The sequence below is a fragment of the Podarcis gaigeae genome, assembly GCF_964106915.1.
Source record: "Podarcis gaigeae genome assembly, chromosome: 2".
In the NCBI taxonomy this organism is placed as follows: Eukaryota; Metazoa; Chordata; class Lepidosauria; order Squamata; family Lacertidae; genus Podarcis; species Podarcis gaigeae.
Window position 1 is genome coordinate 90,938,992 of NC_139679.1, and position 18,223 is coordinate 90,957,214.

Consider the following 18,223-nt stretch of genomic DNA (forward strand, 5'->3'; position numbering starts at 1 on the left):
ATGAATAAAAAAATCAATTTAAGTTAGAGCTTAATAATTATTTTACTATTAACATTCTTCTTGACTGGGAGCCGCCCAGAGTGGCTGAGGAAACTCAGCCAGATGGGCAGGGTATAAATAATAAATTATTATTATTATTATTATTAATTGCATTTCACTATTAATATACTTCTTCTTAATTGTATTTCAGTTCAGCAATTACTCTGATAAAATACATATTTAGTTATGTGCAAATGACTTTAGATACCTATTAGGTCCATAAATTACCATAAATCATATATTCAACAAAAAAAATAGTGATAATTTGTTGTTGACAAAGGACAGCTGGACATATAAAAGGCCCCATTACCTTCAGTAACTCAGGGTCTCATCAAACCATAATCCGGCCCTGGTCATCATCCTCTGCCCGGCTCCATACAGCACATTCTGAACGAAGTAGTTTTAAACTACTTTCTTTTGACCCCAACTGCTTGGAAAAATCTGTCAAATTATTTCTACAATTTCTGCTTTTAGTTAAGTGTTTTTTAGTTATTTCTTTGATGGGGGGGGGGGCTTCCTTGTCTCCCCTCCCCCTGGCTATGCCCTTGGCTCTACACACAAATGATATACCCTCCAACATTTCTCCAATGAAAATAAGGACATCCTAAGTCAGGCTTCCTTAACCTCAGCCCTCCAGATGTTTTGAGACTACAATTCCCACCATCCCTGACCACTGGTCCTGCTAGCTAGGGATCATGGGAGTTGTAGTCCCAAAAACATCTGGAGGGCCGAGTTTGAGGAAGCCTGTCCTAAGGGAAAGCGGGATCAAATCAGAAACCAGGACGGCTTCTCTAAATCAAGGACTTTCCTGGGGGAAAAGGGACACTTGGAGGGTCTGAAATAACATTAGAATGGGCCTAGGAATAGGGGAACTACTGTCCATTTCGGCTTCCTCTCGCTTCCTCCTTTTTCTGCTTCTCCGCCGTCCACATTTCCGCAGCTTATATGAAACAGAAAGTTGCGCAAGGCTGGCCAAAGAGGGATCCGGAAAGAGAAAGTAAAGAGAGACGGGGCAAAGGTTGCTTGCTCGCCTGCACTAGATGGTTTGCTAGAAGCGATGGCGGACGGCCGTCAGGGAATCCGGTGAGAGCCTTTTGCAAAAATCCCCCTCGTCGGGACCCGCTTCCCCCCTCTTCTCCGCTTCCCTGGAAAGCTGCCCGTCCTCCCCACCCTCTCCCTCCTCGCCATTCCTTTTAATTCATGCTGGAACGAAGTAAAGGGGAAAGAAAGTCCCCGTTGCCCACGTGTTGATTCTTTCTGCGCAGAAAGCTGCAAAGGGGGCTTTTTCTTTGCGCAGGAAAAAAGCTGCTTCCAGAGGCGCTTTTGCTGCGGGCGAACGGGAGAGGCGCGCAAAAGCGCGCAAGGCAAGGCAGCCGCGGAAGGAAGCCGCCCCTCCAGTCTCTCCTCCCTGGGCTGAGCGCGCCGCGCCCATGTCAGTGGAGGCGGCCCGCTTTCATCTCCACAGCTAGCGGGACTTGAATTCGTCCCCAAGTTAAGCACCTCCCCAAAACATCTACAAAAACCACAGAAGCAAAAACAAAATAGCTCCAGGAAATTAGCTTCTTTTCCTAGGGACATGCGAAGTTTCCTCATACGGCATGTGGCCCAGGCTTCTCCACCCCTGATGGGAAGACATAGAGAAGTATGCTGACGCCATCTAGCTCTCCACAGGGTTTCAGGATGGGCTCCTTGCCAGCCCTTCCTGGAGATGCTCAGCCACTGGAAGTGAGCTTGAGACACAGGGCAAGACTCTTTCCTAGCCTAGCCTGGGGATACCGGGGATCGAACCGGGAACCTCTGACAAGCAGAGCATGCGTATTTCTGTCGAGGCTCCCTTAACTCTGAGAGAGAGAACATGCCGACCTCCGGGTGTCAGAGATTAAAAGCCCCACTGCAAACAGGATATTGCAAGAGTTTCAGAAAAGAGGGGAGGGGATACAAAACTTAGTATCTTTTTGTATCCCCCCCCCAAAAAAAATACAAAACTTAATATCTTTTTGTTTTGTATTTTTCTCTATAAACCTTCATAACATTAAGTTTTTTAAAAAAAGGCAGTGGAGGAGGAAAAGTTTCAAAAAAGAGCAACCAAAATGATCAAAATGCAACTTTCTGCACAGACAGGAGCAATTCCCCCGTGCAGAAAGATTGCAGTGTTTGGGACTTTTTAGTTTAGAGAAAAAGTGATAAAGGTATAGATGTTTAGAAAGTTATGTACCGCATGGAGAAAAGTTTTAGTGTCCTTCTCATAACACTGCAACTTGTAGACATGAAATGTAGCTGATTGCTGGAAGATTCAGGGCAAATAAAAGAATGTACTTGGTCATTTGGCAATCACTCCCAAAGTGTGTTGAAAGAGTTCTGAAGAACTCAAAAGCTTGTTCTCTACTTTATGACGATTCACTTAGTCATAATAAAGGCATTACAATACTTATACTATGCCAATAGTATTATTATATTGTGGCTTTAGGGCTTTTAAAATCAACTAAAATGGCAGCCTACAATATTTTTTTTTTAAATAATGAGTTTGTTGCTGAAAAAATGGTCGTATGAAGCCAGCCTTGACTTTATATCTAAAGTGTTAAGCACCTACTACTTCAGACCTTCATCTGACAGTGTTAAAATCACATCCACAACTGCACTCTCTAAAGGTTTTATATTGACTGCATCTATTTCTGCTTTTTGTATGCTAAGCCGCTCATTTATATTTGTTACTGTGCATTACACTCTTTTTCACTTTCTCCTGCTAGAGTACCAACTCAGACATACGGAACTGTTGGACAGACATCTGCTCAGTGGACGTTCGGTATGAAAAGCAAGACATTGCGGGCATTAATTATCCTTGTTAACCTTGGCTCCATTCAGATGTCACCCTAAATCCTAGTTTACCAGGGGTTGCCAATGTGGCTGCAGGTACCAGCATGACCACTGGTACCACCTCTGGTGCCTGTGTAAGGTCTTGATAAATATCCATGATGCATGAGAAATTTGCCCTTCCTCCTAAGTTCTTGTTTGCATTGGCTCAGCATCACTACGTTATACCTACATTTGGTGACTGGTGCCCATGGCACTTTCTCAAATCCCAAAGGTACCCACTGGCGCCAAACCCTTGACCTATCACTTGTGTGATAAAGATGAAATCCTACATTTAGGTTTCAGTGTTCCGTACGATTCATTATATGTTTGAGGGACAACAACGTTCAACGTCTTCCTTTTCCTTAACTTTGTTGTAGGTGCCGCCATTCCTAGAGACATGGCTCAGATGCCAGGACCTTATGCTCCTACGTATAACACAGGCAACATATCTGGCTATGAAGGCACAACCGCTGCAGGCAAGCACTTGTTGGTGTGGACTCTAGTTGCATAAAGTGTATGCCAGGGGTAGGCAACCTAAGGCCCATGGCCTACAAGCAGCCCATGGGGGTCGTTTAACTGGCCCACGAGCCGCCCCCAAACCGCACGGCGAATCCCCGCCCGCTACACTAAACCAGTGCAGCACGGCGCAGGGGCTTGCTTTCGCGGTGCCGGAAATAGCATCTGCACATGCTCAGACGCCGATAATCCCATCTGCACAGATGCAGATGCTGGAAATTGTGTCTGCACAGAAATCTGGTGTCATGCACTCATGCACACGCATGCTCTTGCCCACGGAAGGATCTCCACTGGAGTGAACTGGCCCATGCAAGGTAAACCTTGCCGCCCCCTGGTGTATGCTGTAATACAAGTGCGAGTTTTTAAGATGCTTCCCTTGTGCTTAATCCAGAATACTGCAGCATGATTGCTAACAGGAGTAAGGCCTTGTCAGCATCTCACACCTGCGCTCCGAGATCTACACTGATTGCTGATTCGTTACCTGGCCAAGTTCAATGTGTTGCTATTAGTATATAAAGCCCTTAACAACTTGGGACCAGTTTACCCATGGATGCCCACTGCATGAATGTTCCTTTCTGCTATTGCCAAGGAGAACTTTCTTCTACACATTGCTCATGAGACCTGAGAACATTCACAACTGTTTTAACTGTTTCACTAATTGTTTTAATTAGTGTTTTTATGGAGCAGTCAAGTAATTTCGTTGTCCCCGAGAGGGGGCAATGACAATAAAGACATTATTATTATTATTATTATTATTATTATTATTATTATTGCTTTTCCTGCTGTTCTTACCCAAACCCCATTCCTTTATAGGAGGAAAACATTGCCTGCCTCCACCTAACTTGTTTCTTGGACATGGAGGTGGGCAAGAGCCGCCCCAGAGAACGTGGAAGTAAGTGGATACTGTTAAGCATTCTGTTGTGGACCTCCTTCTCAGGGTCACATGACAGTGGTGTGGGTGGGGCCAAGCAGGGCATGCAGATTTCACCTTTGTTCAGTAGGCTAGTTTCCACAGACACTCACACATCTCTCCCCAGTCTCCATTCAGACTTCAAAGACATATTCTAACCAGGCCTGGGGAGAGTTGTGAGGGCCAGAAAAAAGAGATATGGCATGCATATTTGGTTCTTGACCGTGAGGTCCCCCCCCCATCCCAGGCAAAAAGGACTATGGGAAGTTTTGGCAGTCAATTTTGCTTATCCCTCCTTTTGGTCCTTTCCTACAGCGTTCCTGCCATTTCAGAAGATGAAGCCAAAGAAGCTTTTATCCAGTACGCTTCCAGCAAGTGCTGCTACAGCACAGACCCAGCCAAAGAGATGGTGTTTAATGACCTTCAGTTATTCAATACCTACAGAGTAAGCAGTATATATTGGTAATAGTATAGCTATGCAGGAGCAGCTGGTATGGTGGAGGCAGAGGCATTGCCAGTCCGACACACCTGCCCCAACCACACCACCACCTTGCCCCAGTGCCATCCAGCTAAGCCGCAGTGACGCTGGTGTTGGGAAGGCAGTTCTGTGCTTCTTCCCAACCACAGCACACCAGCCACTGCCGCTGCCATTTATTTATTTTGATTACAATGTTTATATTCTTAATGGTTAGCTGCCTTGAGTGTGGAAGGTCCTTTCAAAGAATAAACAACAGTAAATAAATGGTATCATTCATTCCCCACCACAGATCTTACTGTGCCGTCTGCAATGGCATAGCTAAGTGTCTATGTGAAAATTAGGGATACTTCATACAGGGCATTTTAACTACCAATGCAAACTGATGGCAGTTCCCCTTTTCCCTAAATTATGAGGTGCCCACTTGGACTGAGGAAGTAATAGAGCGCTTGAATTTATTCTGTGGTGCTGTTATGCAGCAGAAGGTTGTGTTTGTTTAAGGCACATAAAGAAAAAATAATAAAGAGAAATAATTTTGCAAATTGAATTTTCCCTTTGGCCACTGCATCGGTCATGGCTTCAACCAGAGTTGGGGGACCTGTTGTCCTCGAGGTGTTGATGGACTCCAGCTTCCATCCATCATCTTTGACCATCAGCCGTGCTGGCTGGAGCTGAATCGGAATTCAGAAACATCTGGAAGGCTGCAAGTTCCCCATCCCTGGCCTAACCTGTCTGAAAAGACAGAACTTTTACAAAGTTCACTAGGCATGGAATCAAGTCCTTTCCCCAGAGACATATAGGAGCTGGCAGGTGATTCTGAAGGATAACACACATTTCTGGTTCTTCTTGGGATTGTTACCTTCATGAATGTTTCTGAACTTTTAAATCTAGTACCAACATTGCTGGATATCTTGCCCATCTCAAAGCAATGCTTTTGCTAGCATGAACATTTCTATGCATGAACATTTCTATGCATGAACATTTCTATGCGCTGTTCAAAATTAATACACATTTATTTTCATTAGCCTTTGCCACTTATTTTTTAAGTATCTGCTGTTCTTTTATATTAGCATGAACACTTGTAGGTGGGGACATTCTATATTTTAGTATATATATAACCATTTTGAATTAATGGATAAGAGATGCATTTTACTTGTACTGTTTTCTGGTGGTTGCTTTGTGTTGGCTCTAACCAGAGACGTTTTCAGGTGTTGCTTCCCTATGTAATTTCCCTAAGCCAATTTTTAAAATCTGCTGACTATTTCTTAAGTGAAGTGTTTAATTCTTGAAAGTTGTTTCTTAGTATAAACTGGAGACCTTCACTGAATCAAGATCCTCTGAATGGAAGACGGAACCTTATGGGGGTATGCGCTGCTTTGATACACTACAATCCAGCCTCACTTAGGCCAGACTGAACCATCCAAACCCTTCACAGTGTGGTGCCTCTTCCTTGACTTCTGTCAGCTGAGCTGGCCTCCTGTCGGTCACCAATTGGGCCAGCAGGAGTCCCGTTGACATTATCCCAGAGGATACTCAGCAGAGGGCCTTGAAATGGGTTTCCAAGAGAGGGAATGGGGCTGAGCGGGCTGGGATGCAATAGATCATGAGCTGGTCTAACAGCAGGCATCAGGTGACATTAAGCCAGCTTTTCCTGCCCCCACCCCCAATTCCACTGAGCAGCTGAGGATGTTGTGATGGCTCTGCCACTTCACAAAAGGCTGTGTCAACAGCTGGTGGGAGTTCGGGTAGCAACCTGAGAGGAATTTTACAGGAACCAGCTTTTATTGCTTTCTCAATGCATTATGTAAAGGACTCAGTATAATAATATAGAACAAGGCCCTCAACCCAGAAGGATAGATACGTTTAAAAAATTGCATATTTGTGTATCTTTGTTCTAAAAAATCTGAAAGCATCAGATGGAACTGGGCTTTAGTATAGACCACCTTATCTCTCCATTTCTGTATGTCCTGAAAACAAGGTATGGTGGTACTTCAGAAGTTGAACAGAATCCGTTCTGGAAGTCCGTTCAACTTCTAAAACATTCAGAAACTAAGGCGCAGCTTCCAATTGGCTGCAGGAAGCTCCTGCAGCCGATCGAAAGCCACGGAAGTCACGTTGTACGTTCGGGTTCCAAAGAAAATTCGCAAACCGGAACACTCACTTCTGGTTTGTGGCGTTCAGGAGCCAAAACATTCGATTCATAAGGCGTTCAGGATGCAAGGTACAACTGTATAGCTAAAGATGGGTGCCCTTCACAGTTTTGGTAGAATTGGAGAGTTCCTCAAAGACACCCATCCTGACTTTAAATGAAACATTGGTAAGATGAGACTGTACTGTATAAAGTGCAGAAGAAATTTATCTGTTTCTTCTGAGGTCATTGTCTTGGTATGGTATCAGAAGAAGCCCTGAGATTGACGAAGGTCACAAACAAAGTCTGAGAGCAATTTAAAGTATATTTCTGTACAATACGACATGAAATGAAGCAGTGATCAATTGTTGATCTTACAACTTGGATGCCTGCTTGCTCATAAGACAATATGTCCTTGGTGGCTTTGCAGCCCATAATTGATACTAGATATGTAGCACAGATTTTCTTAGTGAGATCAGGTAAACTAATGGGTCTATATTTCTAAGTAGAGACAAGAATTTAGGTCAATCTAGTTATTAAATGAAAGGTTGGGGGAACAAAAATGTGGTAAATTTATAATTGGTGTAATTTTTAAAAAGTAATTTTGTTTGTGTTCGTTAGACAAAAGAGATGGCGTTAAAATCAGGGCACTTTTGCAACACTGGCTCCTGGAAAATGGTAGTTTGAAAATAGAAAGCCACGCTATTGATTTTGAAGCATAGTTTGCACTGTAATCAATACAAGGGTAGACCATGGGGAAGAACGGATGAGGACGTCACTCTCTTGTGAAGGGAGGAAGTACACTGCTTAGAGATGACTGATTAAGCAGTAAATGCATTGTTAAAATGCTGGTGACGATCGTGGTAATGAAATCTGGCTCCCAATAGCAGACTATCATTTTGCCGTAGCTGCTAATATGCATGCTCTTACTTTGCTTGTATTGTGCATTGGAAAACATAAGCTTCTCTGAGGCCAAGCCAGATGGTAGTGTAAGTGCAGCTTTCTTATACCAGGTGGAGCAGTAGATTCCTACCTGCGTGGGACACCTCCTTTGCCTTGGGATGTGAGAGCAGATGCTCCTGGCATGTTCCGAGAGAAAACCCAGAGAATCAGAGTGCCTCATACATCAGCATTAACGGTACAGAGCTAATGTATTAATGAATATGGCGGTATACATAGGGCCATGCATTTTTTCTGGCCAGCACCCTTCCCCTCCTCTTTGGCACAGTCGTGTGCCTTTTTTCTTCAAGGTAACTCCCATTGAACTCAATGGGGTTTACTGCCAGGTAAGTGTTCATGCCGGGTTGTAGCTTGAGGCCCTGATTTTGTGCTGTGTCTGTGAGTGAGGTCAGGGACTGTTTCCCCAACTCTCTAGCTGCCAGTAGCTTATACTGTTGTCCTTACGTACAAGGCAGTTATGATCTTAGAGTTGTTCCTGTTGTGGTAGAGATTTATGAGAAGGAGCCAGTGACTGTGGGCTAGAGTCACGTAAGAGGGAAGCAGCTCTTTGGAGTTTCTCAGGCAGCAGAATTGATTTATAATGGAATTTAAGAGCAGAAAGAAGCGACAGAAGAATGTTGTTGCAAATTGTACACAGGTTTACTGGTAAGAGTTTGTGCAGAAATGTATGTATAGGCATTTAGGTGGATCATTATGTGATCCGAGTAACAAGAGGGGTGTGTAATTTTGGAGGTAAAAGAGTTTTGTATTCAAATGAGATGACTGAAGGGAAGTCAAGCAAGAAAGCATACCATACATTTAAAGCGCCACCATACTTAATTTAAACGCTCATAGATTCCCTCAAAGAATTATGGGAGCTGTGGTTTGTTAAAGGTGCTGAGCATTGTTAGGAGCTGCATGTTCCCTTCATAGAACTACAGTCGTACCTTGGAAGTCAAACGGAATCTGTTTTGGAAGTCCGTTCAACTTCCAAAATGTTCGCAAACTGGAACACTCACTTCCGGGTTTGTGGCGTTTGGGAGCCGAAATGTCCAAGTACCAAGGCATTCGGGATCCAAGGTACAACTGTATTATGTCCAGAGTTTCCCGTGAAGAGGAAATTCTTATTAATTCACTCTGGAAATGGTAGCTCTGGGAAGGGAAGACATTGTGACCCAGTCCCAAGGTTTGTGCACTGGAAGAGCCTATGTTGGGTGTTCTCCATCTTGTTGGCTGTAACAGCTAGGTTCTGCCTTAGCCCAATGTCTGCAAGCATAGAAATCATAAGGTTGTGACTGAGATTGAAATTCTGAACCTTCTGACAGTAGAAGACCTGGGTGGGAATCTTCTAGATCTTGTTGCAGTTCAGCACCCATAACAAACTCCAGTTCCTAGAATTCTGGGGGGGAGGGGAGCCATGGCTGTTTAAAGTGGCACCATAACACTTTGAATGTATGTTATGAATGTGGCCATAGTTTAATGTAAATCAAATGGAAACTCACCAGATCCTCTTAACATTGCCTGCTCTCATTATGAGCAGGATAGTATTTCCAGACAACCCAGGTCCAAATAAAAGCTGCTGGCTCCGTTTTGACGCTCTCCTTTCTTTGATTTTGAAGGCTTGCCCAACATGTGGATCGACTGGTAGATGTCACTGCAGTAAATGCAACGGCAACAGCAAGGTAAGTAGTTGTGAGTAAGGGGGTTGTTTTGCTTAGTGTGGAGTTTTTGTTTTGTAGAAAGATGAGAACACAGATAAGAAAATAAAAGGTGGTGGAGGAAAGAATATTTCTTTTGCGCAGTAGCCTGCCCTGCTATTGTCTAAACAGCTGATGGGATGTTGACTAGTAGAACCAAATTGGAACCCCGGAGATATAAACCAGAAAGCCAGTAAATATTTGATATAGCAATTGTACTGGATGTCTGGGGTATACGTTTTCTATGCTGGTTTTTCTTCCATATTTGGAAACTCAGAACAGAGACCAATTAACACGACTGACTACGTAATCATGGATGTGAGAAATATTAATTAAAGTAAACATTGCAATACCACCCAAAATTGATAAAAGTCACGACTAACAACCCTTCCATCAATTTTTAATCCGTTAATTCAGAAAAAACGTTTATTTTTATTTTTAAAAACCTACATTTTTACATGCTTTGTGAAAATAGAAAGGGATGAAGTATGGTGGAATCAAATAGAGTATCAGTTCACAGATTGATGGAACTGGGCAGCTTCTCTTGTTAAGAGGCAAGAAATCTCCAGCTGCATCTAGGCAGTGTTAAGAAAGCAGAAGGAGAAGGTCAACACCTCTCACTTGGATGGAATCAGCCAGGTTGGGTCAAGGAGACAGGGAAGTCCTCTGTCACAGAGGGAAGACCTTTGGATTTTTGACCAAGACAAAGTGGTCTTCAGGATTGATCATTCCCCTCATACTTCAGCACCACTTTTCATGAGGTGCAGGAAACAGATCTTCTAATAATTTTTTTGTCTGAGATGGCAGCAGTTTGAGGTTCATAGGGCATTTTAAAAATACACTTCGTGGAGAGTGGAATCTGATTCCCGGGGTGGGGGTGGGGAGATAGCCCCCCTTGTTTCCCACAAGCAAGTCACCCAAGACTCTCTTGTCTTGAGAACCACCAGAAGCAGGTGGAATTGAGAAGGCTTGGATATAGCCAACCTTTCTGACAGGTCTGCAGTTACAGCTGATTCCGTGGTTCATTTGCCCATAGGGACACCTCTTCACAACAATGTCCTCATATGTACAAGGGGATATGTACAAAGGTGGTGCCTTGGGCCTCTCCATCTACATTCCCAGGGTGTTACAAGATGGACATCTTTGCTTCGGCAGATAGCACCTTAATGACTGATAGAGAAAGTAGTGAAGTGATTCCTTGTTAAAGATGATCATGGAGATCTGTTTTTGCCCAACGAGTGTTTTGTTTGGAGTTACCCTGCTTATTTCTGGCTCTTTTGTCTAAAATTAAATCCCAACAGCAACAGTGTGGGAGATGTCATGGAAGAGGAGTTCGGTTTGTGGACGACACATGTGACCAATGTTTGGGAAGTGGACTTGAAAAGTGCGTGAGTCAATATGCAAATATATGAGGAAGATGCTCATTTTTATTTTCACTGTGGGGTTTGAGTGTTGCACTATGTGTGACAATTGCACTCCTTCCTGGTCCCCTGATACGTGAGATACCATGGGCAATCTTATGGTGGAGCTTCAAGCTATAGGTTCAACAGATAGATAGATAGATAGATAGATAGATAGATAGATAGATGATAGATAGATAGATAGATAGATTGATAGATGATAGATAGATAGATAGATAGATAGATAGATAGATAGATGATAGATTTATTGTCATTGTCCGTATATACACAGTACACACAACAACGAAAATCAAACACCCAAGACCGGATTCACATACACATTCACACGTATCTCCAACACTCTCATCCTATTCAGACATAATCTATTAGAACATAACATAATCCAGAATATAACATAACCTATTAGAAGCATAGCATAACCTAAAACCTATCTCATTCCTTACTACTCACTGCTTGCTATTTCTTACAACTGGCCCTGAGATCATTATTTAGTGCAATCAGAGCTCTTGGATAGAAACTATTCAGAAGGTGTGTGGTTCGTGTTTTCATTGTCCTGTATCTTCTGCCCGAAGGCAACAGTTCAAAGAGGTTGTGAGCAGGATGGGTGGGATCTCTCAGGATATTGTGTGACTTCTTCAAGCTGCGAGACGTGAAGATCTCATCCAGGGTTGGTAGTTGGAGCCCAATAACATTCTGGGCAATTTTAATTATTCTCTGTAAAGCTTTTTTATCCATTTCAGAGCTGCTCCCATACCACGATAATATACTATAGGTTAAGACACTCTCAATGGTACTGTGATAATAGGACAGAAGTAGGTGCTGAGATAGATTCAATCCCCTGAGCATTCTCAGGAAATACAACCTCCCCTGCACCTTCCTCACAACCATATTAATATTTGCAGTCCATGAGAGGTCCTCAGAGATGTAAATGCCCAGGTATTTAAAACTACCAACCCTCTCCACCTCCTCGCCATTTATGTGCAATGGTAAAAATACACTTTTCTTTCTCCTAAAATCAATTATGAGTTCTTTGGTTTTTTTGGTGTTAAGCATAAGATTATTTTCTTTACACCATTGAATTAACCCCTGTACTTCTTTCCTATAAGCAGCCTCATCATTCTCACTAATGAGCCCCACCACTGTTGTATCATCCGCAAATTTGATGATTGTGTTGGACTTATACAGTGGGGTGCAATCAAATGTGTACAGGGAATAGAGAAAGGGGCTTAACACACACCCCTGAGGGGCTCCTGTGCTTAATACTAGAGTAGAAGAATAGTAAGGTCCCATTCTCACTGTCTGCGGCCTATCGGTCAGGAAATTCCTTACCCACAAACAGATCTTCTGATGTATACCCAAATTGGTCATTTTAAGGAATAACCTGTCTGGTAGAATTGTATTAAAGGCTTCAGAACTGTAGTCCACAAACAACAGCCTTGCGTAGGTTCCCTGTCGTTCTAGATGACTCAGTACAGTATGGACAGCGATGGAAATAGCATCATCAGTAGATCTATTTCTTCTGTATGCAAACTGGAACGGGTCTAGAGTGGATGGAAGACCAGCCTTAATATAATCTAGCACCAATCTCTCAAAGCATTTCATAACGACAGATGTTAGGGCTATTGGTCTGTAGTTATTGAGAGATACCACCACTGACTGTTTAGGGACTGGCACTATAATCGATGTCTTCAGGCAGGTAGGGACAGAACCCTGCAACAGGGATAGATTAAAAATGTCCATAAATACACCAGCTAATTCTGCAGCACAGTCCCTAATAACTCGTCCCATAATTCCATCCGGTCCAGCTGCCTTCCTAATATTAATGCTCCGAAAAGCACGTTGTACGTCGGAGGTCTGTAATAAAAATGGTTGTTTATCAGTAATAGTTTCTGATGATGTGCTGGTAGCCAATGCTGTAGTGACGGTGGTTCCAGTTCCCACCTCAAAACGACTGAAGAATTGATTCAGCTGATCAGCCAGGTGCGCACTGCTGCTAGCCAGTTCGTTTTTAATATTTTGCCCTGTAATTTGTCGCAGGCCTTGCCATACTCGACGAGGGTCGGAGCTCTCAAAATGCTTTTCGATCCTCCGGCAGTACATAGCTTTGGCATCCCTAATGCCCTTTTTCAGTTTGGCTCTAGCTTCTCTATACTGTTGCGCATCGCCAGAGTGAAAAGCAGCATTTCTTGCCTTTAACAGAAGATACACATCCCTGTTTAGCCAGGGCTTGTTGTTAGGAAACACCCGTATTTGTTTGGTGGTAGTAACGACATCAATGCAGCTTTTGACATAGAACAGTACTATTGAAGCGTATGTGTCCACATTATTCTCCACAAAAAGTGACCATTCAGTGTTCCGAAAGCAATCTTGAAGTTGCTCGGATGCACCTGCTGGCCACACTTGTATCTCTCTAGTTGATGGTCTAACCTATCTAACAGATGATAGGTTCACACGTCTACTGTCCCAATGCATGCATGTGTAAATATCTACTTTTCTCTAGTTACTATACTATAGCACAGCTGCTCAGAGACCAGGAAGTCTTTGCTTCAAATCTTGCCTTTGCTGTGAACTGAGGCTGTATACACACTATATACCTTTAAAGCACATTCAAAGCACATTCTTTCCCTCAACGAATTTTGGGCACTGTGGTTTTTTCCTCTCAGAATTAAAATTCCCAACAAACTACAGCACCCCATAATTCTTTGAGGAAAATAATATGTTTTGAATGTGTTTTATAGGTATCATGGGTGCTCAGCCTTCTCATTGGCCTTGGGAAAGCTGCAGGATGAAAGACACATCTGCAGTATGGGAATAATAATAATACCTTCAGAGGTGTGCAAATGTTTTGAAATACTGCATGTGAGGGACTTTAAATACCCTATGTTAATTTTTTAAAATTAAAAATATAGGAAGTATTGTCCTAGATCTTTCTGTAACTGAATTGATTCAGTTTCTGTAACTGAAGTGATTCAAATGTATTTTGCACTTGCGAAGTGCACTTGTGCCCAAATGTAAAATAAAGCAAAAGGCGTTGCCTAAAAGCAGCACCCTGGAATGAGGGCTATAGTGAAACGGCCCAAAAAACTAGAAATATAAATGGAAGTCTCTTCTGTTTATGATTTTTTGCATTCAGAGACGTGTGCTGTTGTTTTCCAAAATTTGAATTAGCGTGAAAAGTTAGACAGCCCTCAGGTGAATGGAGAAAAGATCCCGCAGGCCTTACTTTTCACCTCCCCATTGGTCCCAGGCACATGCAGACTGTTAAGAAGAAGATGATCTGTCATTTTAATCTTTATGAAATTTTCTGTGTATATATAATTGCTATGATGATGCAGCAGCCTCCCTGAAGCTAAAGCTGGTCTGTGCCTAGTTGGGGACATATGGAAGCCTGTAGGAGTTTCATGGTGGAAAAATACATAGGAGAGAAAGGCTTAGGGGTATGTTTGAAACAGAAGGATCCTAAGAAAGCAAATGAAGCAGATTTCCAGCCCTTCACCCAAACTATGGGGCATGCAGCACTTCATGTCTCTGTGTGCCTGTGTTGGCTAAGTATATTCAAGAGAGCAGAAATAGGGTTGCCATCCCCTGACTAGTATTGGCCATAATGGAAAATGTTGCTAACTGAAAAAGAAGCTCAGCTTGTTATGCGTCCTGAGGTCCAGGAGATGGCACCATTTCCCAACAGAAAAACGAAACAAGAAGACAGCTCTAGAACTGAGAAACCTCTATTCCATTGGTTTTGCCGGATTATCCTTTCCTCTTGTGTGTTTGTGTGTTTCAGCCAGGCTCACAAAGTACCAAGCTTTATGCCGAGTAGTTACATTACATTTTATCGCACCTTGTGTTTTATTACATTTTATTTACAGTTGCCAGCAGTGTTCTGGTATGGGAAAAAGAGTCTGCAACGATTGTGAAGGAAAAGGACAACTGCTGTCGTTCATTGAGCTGCAAGTTGAATGGCAAGTCTTGTCAAAATAGACTGTGGTGGAAAGAGGAGGCCGCTTCTAACGGTGTGGAAAATTGGCTCTGCTTACCAGATCCGCCTGAGTTTTATGTTCAGCATCATGAGTGAAAGGATCCAGTATAGTTGCTAGAAATGGTTACTCAATTGATTTGGAAAATCTGGGCTTGAGACCTCTTGTCATTTAGGTTAGCATATGGGCACTGCTCTGGCTCAATCCGCGCCAATGGCTACCTTTGAGCATTGTGCCAGTTTTGTGACTTCATAAATTTATGGTCCGCACCTGATGTGGTTCAGTTCCCCCATGGGACTGCACTGTGTTTGATATATGCTGGAGATTGGGCCGGCTCTTTGACCCCACGTAAAAAGCTTACATAGCAGGGGGACCCATTTTGGGAGTGTTTGGTTTGAGAAGGGTGTTGTGCTGTGAAAACAAAGAAAGGCTGCATGTTGTCATTACAGCTCTCCTGCCTTTTGCCTTCATAGGAAGAACAACGTTTATGAATATGTGGCAGATGAAAGATCTGGATTTCCTATCGAACTCTTCAAAACGGTTACTGGAGAGACGTTGTTTGTTGATGACAGCCCCGTGGTAATGAAATGCTTTCAGCAAAAGCAGTAATGTAAAGAGAGGCAGGCCTTGAAAAGGAACCAAGTGTTGGCAAATTATTAATTGGTGGACCATATTTCACCATATAATGTCCCCCTGACACATAAATCTTCCCTCACCCCACTCCAACTTCTGCTACCTCTCCCTCACCCTGGGCCACAACACACACACAATCATAAAAGTTATTGTAGCCATAGAAAAATACACAGATACGAATGTGACATGCCTGTGCTCCTCCTTCCTGTCATGGAACTGGAGAAATTTTGGTGTTGGGTGACAGTGGCGCTTGGCCCACTTCAGTAGTGTATTTGTCAAGTGGCAACACATTTTTCTGTGGAGGCCCAGGCTGGGGCTTGTTTTGGCACTGGGCTGCCAGAGCGTTAGAAGTGCCAAAGTGGGAACCCAACCTCTCTCTGGCTCCCATTTCCATTAGACGTTTAAAACAGCATCATACCACATTCAACAGTCATGGCTTTCCCCCAAGGAATCCTGGGAACTGTCTTTGGTTAAGGATGCTCAGAGTTGTCAGGGCTTCAGTTCCCAGAGTGGTTTACTGATCCCTCTTCCCAGGGAACTCTCATGATAATTTTGTGTAAAAGAGAGAGTCTGGACAGAGACATACTGGGTTGCCCAGGAACAGCCTGGCTTCATCATCTCGTATTGGCAACAGTAGTTTGCTCTGCAATTTACTTACCTGTCCGCAGTGCAGGCAAGAGGTATGCAATTGCGTTTTTGAGATCAACTATGGTTCATGTCTACAAATAGACTGAAAAATAGTTTCTATCCAAGAGCTGTGGCCTTCTTAAATGCAGTAACTCGATAGTGTGACCTGGGAGTTTGATGGGTGTGGGTGTGGGTGTGGCTGGAATGTGGTTTGTTTGGTTGTTGTTGTTGTGTTGCTTTTGTTGTTTTTAAGGGATGGCATCCAATTTCGTTGCACTTGTGCAATGTTGCACTTGTGTAATGACAATAAAGAATCTATCTATCTATCTATCTATCTATCTATCTATCTATCTATCTATCTATCTATCTACATAATGTGATAAAACAAAGACTAGCCTGCTCTTGCTCCTCGGTCAGGACTTCAGTTTTCTATTTGTATGTCTTTGAAATTTGTGTTTCCATAGGTATATCCAGTGATTAGTTTCCCTGATTTTGGCGTCAGTCAAGCCTCCAGCTATGCCGTTGAACAACACCAAGCTCAGTTTGCATCTACAAGGCGGATACTGAGGCAGGCAAGTGCTTTGAATATTAACTGAATCACCACTGAGGCAATGTTCCTCAGTGCTGTGGTCCAAGAGAATTGCCTGGGGCGCTTGCTTCCCCCATGCAGGGTCATGGTGAAATTCATACACCTGCTGGCCTCCATCGGCCTGTGCCCTTGCAAACATTCAAAGCTTTGTAGGCTTTTTTCATATTGTTTGGCCGAGTTCCTACATTGGCAGCACCCTAGGCGAAGGGATAGGTGGGTCAGAGAATAGGGATGGGGAACTTCTGGCTTTTCAGGTGTTGTTGCACTCCAGCTTAGGTAAGCCCAGAGGGCATGCCCAATGGTTTGGGACAAGAACGTCAGGAGGGTCACAGATTCCCCATACCTGCCAGATAGGGCTGCAGCATCTCCGTATTCAGAATGTGCCTAACTCTTTCAATTCTTCTGTGCATAAAAGAAAGCCATTCAGGTTTGAACTTTTCTGTACACTGATGTTTAGACCCTAAAAAGTATCTTCTTTGTGTTTTTACAGAGGCAAACAATTGAGCTGATACTTCTCACCAGGGTACAATATTTGTGGCATGGCAAACCTTACTCCTTCTATGTTTATGGCAAGGAACGCAAGGTGTATGCGGAGGATTATCCACAGAAGTGTTGCTGTACCATCCTGTGATTATTATGGGGTATTTCAACTGGTGTAAAAGAAGCACTGTTGATTAAAACTTGTGGAATATTTGCAGTCAGTCCCTCCTCATCCCATTTTTTTTAAAAAATGAAGTTTATTGTCTCACTTTATAAGAATTGTGGAAGACATAAAGGACTAAACTCCAGGATTACATATTAGAAGGAGAAAGAAGAGCAATCTGTGCAAGGATGTCTCATGCACAACAGAACATTCCTGCCCCCCCAGCGTGTCTCCCGAATATGTTCTTTTTAAATGCTTTATTAATATTAAAAGATATAACAAAGAAATATATATATATATATATATATATAATCAAAATAGAAATACAAAAAGAAAATCACATTATTTGTTCACTGTACATTCTTCAGTTCCCTACCACTTCCTGCCATCCCATCATGCATTTACTTCTCATTTTATTTAGTGCACTATTAATCTCTTATTTTCTTTTTAATTGTCAATAATATTTCCACTTATAAATATCCATCATAACACAGAAATCATTCCAATCCTGCCACTTTTATACTAATACAATAATCTCTAAGATTTCTTTTATACATGTCCCAATTCCAAATAAATGTTTGTTCAGTATTACCTCTCAATTTGTCTGTCATTTTTGCCAGTTCGGTGAACTCCATCAATTTACTTTGCCACTCCAACTTTGTTGGGATTTTCTCTCTTTTCCAGTTCATTGCAATTAGTATTCTTGCTTCTACAGTAGCATACAAGAATATTTCTCATGCAATTTTTGGTATGTCTAGGCCAAGTATCCCTAATTTTCT

At 42.7% G+C, this 18,223-nt stretch overlaps 1 protein-coding gene across 2 annotated transcripts; it reads left to right on the forward strand.

Moving 5' to 3' along the window:
* The first annotated feature begins 774 nt into the window (after nucleotides 1-774).
* Nucleotides 775-18,035, forward strand: LOC310837806 (protein SSUH2 homolog). Of its 2 annotated transcripts, XM_083724953.1 has the most exons (13): nucleotides 775-1,122; nucleotides 2,787-2,842; nucleotides 3,270-3,368; nucleotides 4,222-4,300; nucleotides 4,634-4,763; nucleotides 6,097-6,157; nucleotides 7,935-8,059; nucleotides 9,480-9,542; nucleotides 10,859-10,941; nucleotides 14,845-14,941; nucleotides 15,430-15,531; nucleotides 16,677-16,784; nucleotides 17,292-18,035. In XM_083724953.1, exons 1-13 carry the CDS (start codon nucleotides 1,097-1,099, stop codon nucleotides 17,430-17,432), a joined length of 1,170 nt encoding a protein of 389 aa, XP_083581079.1. In that variant the 5' UTR covers nucleotides 775-1,096; the 3' UTR covers nucleotides 17,433-18,035. The 2 variants fall into 2 exon arrangements, with proteins under 2 accessions (XP_083581079.1, XP_083581080.1); XM_083724954.1 differs by lacking the exon at nucleotides 2,787-2,842 and having other exon boundaries at nucleotides 1,084-1,122.
* Nucleotides 18,036-18,223: the final 188 nt, after the last annotated feature.